Source organism: Erigeron canadensis, chromosome 6, assembly GCF_010389155.1.
Source record: "Erigeron canadensis isolate Cc75 chromosome 6, C_canadensis_v1, whole genome shotgun sequence".
NCBI classification, from domain to species: Eukaryota; Viridiplantae; Streptophyta; class Magnoliopsida; order Asterales; family Asteraceae; genus Erigeron; species Erigeron canadensis.
Genome location: NC_057766.1, coordinates 36,019,537 through 36,031,816, shown reverse-complemented (window position 1 = coordinate 36,031,816; position 12,280 = coordinate 36,019,537). Strand labels below are relative to the sequence as shown.

The 12,280-nt window shown below is 31.8% G+C and overlaps 1 protein-coding gene across 1 annotated transcript; it reads left to right on the top strand.

The window, feature by feature from the left end:
• The first annotated feature begins 6,556 nt into the window (after positions 1-6,556).
• Positions 6,557-11,948, top strand: LOC122604331 (DNA topoisomerase 6 subunit B). Its single transcript, XM_043777220.1, has 19 exons — positions 6,557-6,763; positions 6,856-6,908; positions 7,263-7,360; positions 7,462-7,567; positions 8,292-8,429; positions 8,552-8,603; positions 8,755-8,819; positions 9,076-9,182; positions 9,287-9,389; positions 9,533-9,618; positions 9,707-9,903; positions 10,038-10,153; positions 10,290-10,375; positions 10,483-10,555; positions 10,687-10,778; positions 10,860-10,998; positions 11,081-11,175; positions 11,256-11,436; positions 11,599-11,948. The coding sequence occupies exons 1-19, from the start codon at positions 6,667-6,669 to the stop codon at positions 11,743-11,745; spliced, it is 2,031 nt and encodes a 676-aa protein (XP_043633155.1). The 5' UTR covers positions 6,557-6,666; the 3' UTR covers positions 11,746-11,948.
• The last annotated feature ends 332 nt before the right edge of the window (positions 11,949-12,280 follow it).

Here is a 12,280-nt window from a genome sequence, read left to right as displayed (position 1 = left end):
TTTGAGTGACAATTGTAACTTTAAACATTAATACGCAAAACTAATCTTGAATGGAGTTCATATTGATTTGGATTTAGTATTCAAGTAATGCCCCGTTCTAAATCGTGTTTTGTTATGTGATCGTCAAATGTTTTCTAATTTCTATTGTGTTTAAAATGATGATGTTATATATCGTCATCTATTATTATGTTTGAGATATGTATCTAGAGTTTAATTCATGTTTATATTAAATATTACACTAAATATTAATATTTATAATTTATAAAAATCTAATATAATATTTGTTAATAAGTCATTAGGTTTTGAAATAAATTTTTGTACACAATATTTCATATGTTTGAACTTTTTTTAATTAATTAAATGATTGCAAATTTTAAAGAATTCTCTCAAGTTGATGACTAAATATATATATAGATTAAATATTCAGGGCTAAAAAGTGTAAATTATTGATGAAAAACAAAAAAGTGTAAATTAATGAGACTTTTTTTACAAATTAATATAAATATCAATATAATAATATATTTGGATAATGATTATCGGGATTTTTAATTTGTAGTTTATCTAAATGATGACATCATCAAAAGTCAATTTGATGAAATTGAATGATATAATTTGTTAATAAGTCATTAGTTCAACCGTCTTAATCTTTAGAAAGTTCTGTCTTTGAAATACCAAAAGTGCCCTTGGACATTTTTTGTTTTTAATGAACTAATTTACACTTCAACCATTATCTTCTAAAATATTTTCACTATCACCTTTACATCAACCTACAATCCTACACCATTTGACACCGCTACCACCACCAATAATACCATCACCGACAACACAAAACCGCCGTCCCCGCTAACGCCGCCGCATTGCGCGGGTACGCACAGTATATTATTAATATATATATATATATATATATATATGCAGTTTACAGTTAAATAAACTAAAAATACGTTATTGATGTCAAACAGTGGTGGCTTCGTACCCGTCCGGCAACTGGCAACAAACATTCTCCACATACAACAATACCTAGATCATCATAGCTATAGGAGTCGAAAGTATATAAATTTGTGGTACAAATTTTACTTGATAATTTTTCATCTCTATATATAACACATTGATAACTTATATTATGATATACTTACTAAACTTTTTGAAATGCTTTTTGTGCCTCTAGATGGATTTGTTAGAAAGATGATGTAGCTTACCCCGGCTATGATCGATGAGCTGTGGGTGTTTGTACTTTTAGAATCTTTCTTTTAGTTACTAGTAAAATTAAGATCTTAAATACGTAGGAAGGCAACTAATTGGTATCATGTGTTGAAGTCACATGATCACACATGCTGCTTATTATTCTATAAAGATTTGTGCAAAAATGTGAGAATAAATCACCATTAGTCAAATCTGATTCACATGATCATCTCCTGAAAATTTCCAACTTGTTAAAGAACAAGGGAAGATATGACTCACATATTTCACATTGGTCATACTAACACACTTTTGCTGACTCTTCTGTTAATCATTGATCTTCATTTTAGACATGTATTATACCAGATTTCTTCTTGAAAAACAAGTCAATTACCATAATGCCCTTACAATGACATTTTTTTCGATGAGTTTCATATCCGTCCATACACACTCATAGGCAGGGGCGAAAATAATAATGAGTAATTTCATTATCAAAATTATCAAAAACTTATTAATTAAACCAAAAAATTAAATAAAATTTATACTAAATTACACAAAAGATATTAAAAAAATTATTTTATACTTCACTCTCTTAAGCATATATTGCTCCACACCAGCTCATAGCTAAGGCATAGTTGAAGGCCTGAAGAGTACCAAGGGGGGCCATATTTTGCGCACACACACAAAAAACAAACTTCTCACTATCTTCAAACTAGTATCTTTCCCTATAATACTTTTTTTTTTAAAAAAAAAATTTATATATTCAAATTATACTTATAAAAAGCCAAATCACACATGCTTTGTCAGACTTGAGCACAAGCTGCATCTCAATAACCATAATTCTCCATCTTTCTTAAGAAGAGAACTTTCCATGCCTTCTCCTATTTAGTCATCATTATTTGATCTTTTTTTTCAGCATTATCAAATTTCATTACCAACATTCAAACACTATCGCACACACAAATCAATCAAATCATGACTTGCAAAGTCTTGTTCTTACTAATTTGCTTAATCTTCTCACATCTTTCCACTTTATCATTTGGCTACGAAAAACCGATAATTTCCAGAGAAAGATTTCAATCAAGAAGATTGATGACTGCAGGTTCGCATCTCAATTCACTTTCTATAGATCCATCTAAGCTCAAGGGTGCAGCCATGAAAGAGCCACAAACATCAGTGCAAGATAGTTTGAGGAAGCGGCCGCCTAGCAAATCAAACCCTTCACATAACTAGTACTAGTAGTGATCCATGCATATATAGATCTTAATTAAATATATATGTAGTAGTACTACTTTGTGTAGGGATCAAGAATAAAAAGAATCCCGGCCCACAATCTTTTTATTCTTTTATGCTAGCTTTTCTGTTGATCAAGGCCAAGAAATCACACCCGAGTGGTAGTAAAACTTATTCCGTCTGCCTATTAACGCATTCATGGTAATTCGCACAACCGTTGGGATGAACCGGCCCAATTGGATGTTTTTAGCTAGTTTTGTTGATAGGGAGATTTCAATGTAGAAAGTTTTGTATAACACATGTGTTATTTAATTCATTTGTAAGCTAATGTATGTGGTTTAGCTATTGTAATTTGTCAAGTTCATTACATATAACCAGTGATCCACTGATCGTCGCGAAAAGGTCATATAGAATCCCATAATCCCTTTTTCTAATTTCTTACCACAATGCTCTTTCATATTTGAATTCTTTTTCCTCTTTGATAGAGATTACAAAATGGATGCGGTAACAGATGAGTATTTAGCTCAGTTGGACAAGTCTTTAACTCAGATGTATACAGCTTAACCGGGATATTTCAGTGATTGTTTTTTAATATTAACCACATAATCTAAATCAACCACCACCACAAAACATACTAATTAGTTGCAATAATTCCTTATTTCACCTTTATTGATAATTTGTATTGTGAATGTTGATCGTTTGTTCAAATCAAGGCCTACCTTCTTCTGTTTCCTAATAAGTTTCAAAAATTATGTTCAAATATATATGATTCTTGTATTGACACGTCTTTAAGACATCAGGGTCCTTTAATTCCATCTAGATAAGTTTTATAGATGGGTTCATTTTTCTTAAATGTTCGTAATGATATTTTCTTGTTATCAAAATCTTATAATTAAGATATTTCTTGTTTTTTTGTCTAGTGATGCCATTACCTAAGCCATGGTTTCTTGTCTGCTACTCCAGCAATTAATAATGCACGTACGCTGTTCAAAAGGGAATGTTTTTGTTCATATTTGTAATAATAATAATAATAATAATAATAATAATAATAATAATAATAATAATAATAATAATAATAATAATAATAATAATAATAATAATAATAATAATGAAAACGTAACATAATTCTTCTTAATTTGTGGTGCATATATAGTTAGTAAGTAAATTAAATAAAACTCATTATTGTATGAGGAAAATTTAGATATAGATTAAAACTTTATTTCTATATAAGGTAGAGAGACTGCTTATAAGTTATATTCAAAGTAGAAAATGATTTCTGACCTTGAAAAAAAGTGAAAATCGAATTCTTGGTCTTTGCATTCAAAACAAAATATTAACTACTTAATTCAACATTGTTTATGATGATAAACAGAGGTTTTTTGTATAATGAATTTTACAAAATATAGATTCCAGAAATGTGATCGCACACGATTACTGCATTTCATTTCATGGGACTTAAACTCGTATCATTTTGGTTGTTACATCATTTGATCGATTAACGCCAAGGACAAAGGGCACTATATTTTACAGATGGTCTCAAATCTTTTGTACTACTTGACAAGTTCAAATTCAAATTCAAATTCCGACAAGTTAGTATCGAGTGACTGTGATTTACATATACCATATCATCATTATTTCATATACGAGCCAAGGTTATAAGTTCCCAGTTAGTCATAAATCTATCAATATTAATGTAATAAAAATCACAATAAAGAGACATATAATTTAATTATACAGTTAATTATATTTTTAAATTATTGTATATACATTTTCCATGTCCGACATTTGACATAATGTGGACCTATTGTGTCTTTCGATCATCAACAAAGATGGGACTTTGAGGATTGGACATTGGCAACCCACGTACGTTTCCTTTAATAGCTTTGAACTTTTAAGTAAGTTTGTTTTTTTCTTGTAACAAAATAATAATGCTTTTTTTTTTTTACTGTTCTTATGAAATTTGTTCAAGTCTTTCCACATTTGTGTTCATAATCCTCTATTAATGTTAGATGTATGCCCGCACAATGCAACGATGATGATGTTAACGATGGCGGTGGTGTCAGAGCTAGCGAGAGAGGGCGGAGGCTCAAGAAAGAGGTATGTTTAAGGGTTAGGATTTAAGATATGTTTTAAGGATAAATACACACATAACTAAAATTTTATGGAAAAAAAAATTGCGAAGAGTGTTGAAAAAAGAAATTGAAGGTATTTTGAGATATTGAAAAAATGTTTAATGTCTTAACTCAATTTGCGTTATAAGAGATTATAGATATCAAAATTATATATTAACCTGAATTTCCTTTTTGTTTTTTTTTTTTTTCTCATAGAGATAACCATTATATGGGGACACTTTTAACCAGGTCTATTGCAAACTTCAATTCCTCACTGTAGTAGACTCCTACAAATTCACATGTTGTAAAGATTAGTGTCTCATTTTTCTTACAAAAGGATGGAAATGGTTAATGCATGACAAGTCATATCGAGTGTTTTGTGAAATAAGAAAGATAAAATATTTAGTAATATAAAGGGCCTACAATGAAGTCTCATTTTGTATATTCTCACACAATCTCAACATGATCTATTATGTTAAAAACCAACTTAAAAGATTTTTGATTTGTACTATGCGATAGATCAACAAATTTTGTTTTAAAAGAAATAGAAAAAATGTACAACATAATATCCAACACGAACTAACTTGAAGTTGTTTGAGGGTGTTTGTGATTGAGTTATAAAGTGATTATCTGATTATTGCGTTTGTAAAACGCAAATAATCTAGAAAAGTGTTTGTATGAAAAAGTGATTATCGGCTATGAAAACACAGTTTTGGAGAAGCATGTACTTACCTGTTTTTTCAAAACGCAGTTTTGAAAACGCATAATCTATTTTGAAAACGCTGATTCTGTTTTGTGATCCAAGCTTTCACACTGCTTTATCGTAACCCTTCGCACCGAATAGACATTTAAACAACAATATTGTAGTTGTATCCACTCAATTCGCGTACTTATACAAATTTAACGTAGGAACAAAACTAAGGATAACATCACCACATTTAGTGATTGCTAGTGAAAAGAGTATTCAATTTTAAATGTTAGTATTAAATAAATATTAGTTTTCATAAATTTTCATGTTAACTTTTTTTTTAAACTGACAATTTCATATTAAATAGTTAGTTAATATTAGGCTCAACAAAATGTCTCTTTAAATACACAACTTCAATTTGAGAGAACCATGCTGAAAAAACCATTGTCCTCATTCTTAAAATCATTTTATTCATACTAAGATTTGAACCAAAAACCTCTAAGTTTCAGTATTCACCATATACCAAGGGTGAGATTGGGTCGGTTTTGACCCAAAACCGAAACCCAAACGAAAACTTTCGGTTCTTGAAAACCAAAAACCATTGGGATTCGGTTTTAGTTCGTCTGGGTTAGGGTTTGCTTTTGGGGTATTTTTTTTTCTTTTTTCTCTAATACATGTCATTCTACTTTCGGGACGGATGGTTTTTTGTGACCAATCAAATGAGTAGTCCGACATGTTTTAACATAAATATGTACTATTATTTATCATTTTGTCTAATCTTAAACGTCCAAATACTATAAACATACGTGCTAAATGTTGAAACTTAAATGTAATTATAAGCTCAGCTTCGTATATACATGATTTACTATTTTATTTATTTTTAGTTTATACCACTAATAATATAAAAATAAATAAACTAGTTATAGATATAATGATATAAATTTTTAAAAACTAAAATAAATATGGTTTTTGGTTCGGTTTTAGCAGTCGATTTAGCATATGTAACCGAAACCTGAACCTAACAGTTCGTTTTTTAGAAAACCAAAATCAAACCAATGGGTTCAGTTCGGTTTTTAGATTTAGTTCTTCAGTTTTTTTCGATATTTAATTTGGTTTTTACTCACCCCAACAAATTCATCTATTTATGATTTGAACTCAAAGCCTTTTATTTACATACATTAATTAGTTAATATTGATTTAGACTTAAAAAAAAAAAAAGTTAATATTTATTGTGCATATAAATAACCTAGAAGAGACATATCTTTAGTGTTCATTAATTTTATAAAATTTAGGACTTAGAAGTCTATTAAATTTAGACACATAATAAATACATAGTAATAAACCCAATCCCGTCACATAAATTAGCTATGAACTCACTCTCTGTGTGAATAACTTTTGAGTGTTGACGAAAACCCTTCCCGCCCCCACAATTCCCCCAATTTTGACTGATCAAATCCGATGGACGGCGGCGATAGCAGTGAAGAAAGTCCGGTACAGACTAAAAAAGGCAAATCGAAAGCTGTCCAGAAACCTAAAGCCAGCGCTCTCAAACAAAGTCACTGTCTATCTCTCTCCTTCATTCAATTCAGCTTTTATATAAAGCCTATTAATCCGTATTTTAATTTTCTTTTTTTTTTTTGGTTGCAGAATCTCCGGCAGAGTTTTTTGCTGAGAATAAAAACATTGCTGGATTTGATAATGTAAGTTAACTCTATCTGTATGTATATGTTTAACAATAGTTATACATTATTCTAATAATATTATAATATATGTTTAGTAGTATGACTGTATACTTGATATTATCATTATTAGTTACAAATTATAATATAAATTTTGTTAGATATTGAAAATTCATGATGAGCAATAAGTTATAACTATGAAATGCTAAAAAAGGAGCTTTTTCAAGTTTATGTTGCATTTGAATTCGGTTTCTTATGAATGTTTTTGTTGATACCATGGAAGTATTTTAAAATATGTGATTTTTCTATTTTGTACACGTACGGTTGTTAAATGAAAAAAGAAGTTGTGTTTGACATTGTCTGAATGAATATCAGCCTGGGAAATCACTTTACACTACAGTGAGAGAGCTTGTTGAAAACGCGCTTGATTCTGCAGAGTCCATTGCAGAGCTTCCGTTTGTTGAAGTAACAATGTAAGTGACCAAGTGTTATGTGTGCATATATATTGTTTCATGGTATGAACGTGTAATTATTAGCGTAATTGTTACTTCTTGTGTTGTTTTGGTTTTTATAGTGAGGAGATTAATAGAAGCAAATTCAATTCTATGATTGGTCTGATTGACCGGGAGCGAATTGATGAGGCATTGTATGGTGATTTTGAGACCGACAAGGCTCGTGAGGTTTGTTCATTCTTAGTTTGAGTTTTGAACGTTGAATTGGTTGATGACCTGCTTTATTATTAGGATTTTGCTGATGGCTAAGTTGATCATAACATTATTATAAAGTTCAATAGAATGCTAGACGTGTAACTTTTTTTTAGGTAAAAAGGGTTTACCCTGGTTAGCTTAGTATTCCTCAAAAATAGTTCAGTACAAGTAATATGGCCAAGTTCCATACAAATTCACATATACACAAACCATATATATGTGAAATCATAAACAAAACCTAATTAGTGTAACTTTTCCACCCATTTAAACTAGCGTTTATATATTTTATGTTTCATTCTTCCAAAGACCAGTGTGAATATACCATTTGCACGAGGGTCCAACCCATATTGGTTACCAAGGCACAGAACAAGTTACATGATCTTCCATTTCATTGTTTGTATGAATGCAGTAGAAGTACATTATATTATACCAGTTAAGCTTTACTTATGTCACTAAAGGGGTACACAGAAGATATTAATCATCGTCATATCAAATTGAAATTTATTTAATGTTATTAAGTGAACCATAGAGTCATACACACGTTAGTGAATGAGTTTCAAAAACTTGATATTTTTTGAATTTATATAGTTATACCATAAGTTTTCCATTACTTGCTAGCGGTGAAGCTGTTCAGCATGGATCATTTTTTGAATTTCACTTATGTTCTTGTTCCTCTGCTTTTTATCATAAATGCTAGAAACGCCTTGCCAAAGAAGCTCGTTTTCAAGAAGTTCAGGCTAAAAATGTTGCCCTCGGGAAGAAAGTAAAAGAACCCGCTTCTTCTAAGGCCATTAAGGGTCGGGGTGATGCCTCATTTTACAGGGTCACTTGTAAGGTCTACATATTTCCTTTTCAAACCATTTTTTGTGATTCTTCAGATTAGTGATAATTTTGTTGGATGCCACTTAGGTTGTTTTTGTTGTTCAGACTATGACCTATATTATGAAATTTATGTAGGATAATGGAAGAGGAATGTCCCATGATGATATCCCAAATATGTTTGGACGAGGTTTAGTTATCTACTTTCATGTTCATTGATATATTGAATATATCGTGCTTATGCTATATGTCCCTCGACTTGTCATACTGAGATTCTGCATGAGTTTTGTACCATTTTCATATTTCTTGTTCTAATTATCTAATATATAAATGCCGACCAGTTTTATCTGGAACAAAGTATGGATTGAAGCAAACACGTGGAAAGTTCGGACTTGGTGCAAAAATGGTATGTATGACACGAGGCATGCATAAATGTATCTGTGACTATACATGTGTTTGTATGGTGAAATAGTTATCCTGTCTGCTTTGGCACTAGATATCCTAGTTAGGCCTGTACAATGATAGAATATTTGAATTTTTTAACTGTATTCATGGTATTATTTTAGATCGCTACATTCCCTTCCCTTCCCTTCTGGTGGTATTGATGAAGTATCTATCGCGATGAATTTTATGCATGTAAGATCTATTTATGTTTCTTTCAGGCATTAATTTGGTCAAAGATGAGTACAGGACTACCTATTGAGATTTCCTCATCGATGAAGAGTCAAAGCTACACTTCGTTCTGCAGGCTGGATATAGATATTCATCGGTATAATTCTAGCTCATGTATTATTGCTCGTAAACGGCTGATCAAAACTTATATCAGTGCTAAGCCAGTGATCTAATTTTTTGATTACCTTCTTACATAATCAGGAACATTCCTCATATTCATTTGCATGAGAAGAGAGATGACAAGGAGCAATGGCACGGAGCTGAGATCCAAGTTGTAATTGAGGGAAACTGGACAACATATCGTGTATGTAATATGTATCACTTACTGGTTCTATTCGATCTTAGTTATGTTCAATATGATCATGAGACAATATGCCTTTCTTCAATTTCAAATTCTGAGCCAGCATGCCGTTATCTCTTAACCAACACTTCCTTTGGTGTTTGCAGTCTAAGATATTGCATTATATGCGTCAAATGGCTGTTATTACTCCATATGCCCAATTCATGTTTCGATTTGTATCAGAAACATCAGAGTACTCCCTCTTACCATATAATTTCATTGATTATAGAGGAATCTTGTTATCATGTCTATTAATACAGTTTTTCTTCATATTTTTGAAGTAAAAATGTCAGCATAAGCTTTGCGAGGAGAACAGATGTAATGCCTGCAGCTCCTCTTGAAACAAAATATCATCCATCAGCTGTGGATTTACTTCTAATCAAACGCCTCATTGGTGAAACTTCAAAGCAGTTCCTTTTGCAATTTCTTCAGAGTGAGTTTGTAAACATTGGGAAGTTGCATGCTGAACGATTGATTGGTATAATAAATTTCTCTCTCTTCTAGTATAATATGCAGTTAGACAGCCGAATTGCTATATTTTAGATACGTTTCTGTCCTTTCGATATAATGTTTGACATTGGGAAGTCAATGGCTATGTTTATCATGTTACAGGAGAAATGGGTCCAGATTTCAGCCCCAAAACACCAGTCAAGTCACTGACTCAGCAGCAAATTGTTCGCATCCATCAGTTGTTTCGGCAAGCCAAGTTTGATGATCCTAGTGGTGATGTAAGATACTCTTAATTATCGAATATTGTTGATTCATTTGAAATTTACGTTAGTTAACATAGTGCTATACAGATTACTTCTAAAAAAAAGGTTTTCATAATTTTGAAGCTTCATAGATAACATTGTTTCTTTATAGTGTCTTAGTCCTGCAGGGGAGTACAACCTCCGCTTGGGTATCATTAAGGAACTGCACCCAGACATGGTTGCAACTTATACTGCAAGGTAAGATCATACATGAAGTACCCAAAACTTCACCCAACCTATTATTTTACAAGACATCCTAAATTAGCATGATGTTAAAAACATCTGGGATTAATGTTCAATTGCAGTGCTCAGGTATTCGAAGGACACCCGTTCATTGTGGAAGCTGGAGTGAGCGTGGGTGGAAAAGATGTCAAGCAAGTAAGTTTGTTTCTTTCTGTGATGATACCCCATTTGCATTATAGCAACTCTACCACTACCATTGCTTTACATGAATATATGAGTGATCCTAAATATTACGTTATGAGTTTTCATGGCTATCAAAATTTTAGGGTTTAAATATCTTCCGGTTTGCTAATCGGATTCCGTTGCTGTTTGAGCAAGGTGCTGATGTTGTCACCAGAACTGCTATGAAGAGAATCAAGTAAGGCTCTTAAGTTTTAAATTTCAATGTCTGCTATTCCTATCTCAGCAACAGTTTTCTTTACATGCTATCATCTTTCAGTTGGAACAGTTACAAAATTAACCAGACACAAGACAAGATCGGTGTTTTTGTTAGCATTGTAAGCACCAAAATTCCTTTTAAAGGGACCGGAAAGGAATATATTGGAGATGACATAAGTGAGATTGCTAATGCCGTCAAGGTGGGTTCGCCTTGGTATTATTGCCTCAGTATTGTCTTAAAAGTATGAAAGCTTCCTTTTGTTAACAACCTTTATTTTCCAGTCTTCCCTTAAACAGTGCTGCATTCAGCTAAAGTCAAAAATAGTGAAGAAAATTCAGGCCCGTGAGCAGCAAGAGAGAAAAAGAAATTTAAGCAAGTAAGTTCTGCAGCTTGTATATCGATATATGCATATATATCTGCAAGTTAGCTTATACATTGAGTTCTTTATTTGTTTAGGTACATTGGTGATGCTACAGGTGCTATCTACTCAATATTGAAAGAGGGATCACAGCTGCATGCAAATAAGAAGAAACGCCTGGAGATCAAGGATGAAGATGCAGAATTTCTGCAGAAGGTTTCCAGTCGTGTAGTAACAAAAGAAATCCTGAGTGAAAAGCTTGCTCAGCATGTGGAGCAGGTAAGAAATTTCTCTTATGTCTCTCTATATGATCGAAAACCTGCTTAAATGTATGCTTAGTAGTCTCTTATCTATTTGATTGGATCAGTGGATGTAAATTTCATATAATCAAACAAACAAAAATTTATTGAGGATTATTTTTATGTTGATTAATGCTTACAGGTGGACTACGAGATGGCAATGGAATATGCCACACAAAGCGGAGTTAGAGAAGAACCGAGAGAAAATATATACTTACAAGCTCTGGAGCCTCAAAAGAAGTTCATAGACTTCCATACTCCAGTCTTTGTCTTCAGGCTCTTCCAGTAGGTAATCTCCAGATTTAGATTAGATATAAAGTTAACCCATAGAATTTTTTCACATAATTTCACTGTATCAAACTAAAAATCGCCAAAGATTGGATTAGTTTCAATTAGGATTAAATGTCCGCCTGTTATCTCAAATTTGAGTATTTGTATTCGAATTTTGTATTCAAGTTAATATTACAAATTGGAGATTCTTGTTATTACAAATCTCCTCACTAATTTTGAAGGTTTATATGCGACTTTTTTGTTTTTCATTCTTAAAAAAGAAGACTTCAAGAATCCATATCAACACCTAAACAAAGCAAGGGGCATCTGTCAAAGTGAAAAACTTTAGGCAATAAGCTCAAGGATTTATAATTAATCATATAAACCAACAATATGATTATAATCAACTAATTACACACCACCCAATCAGCTTAAAGTTTGGATAATGACTAAGTAATGGTAGATTTTGGCTGTATGAGCAAAATGGCTTTTAGATATTGAATCCTTCAATGGGATCTGGTGAGTGAATTGAACACTATGATACCCGGTAGGTC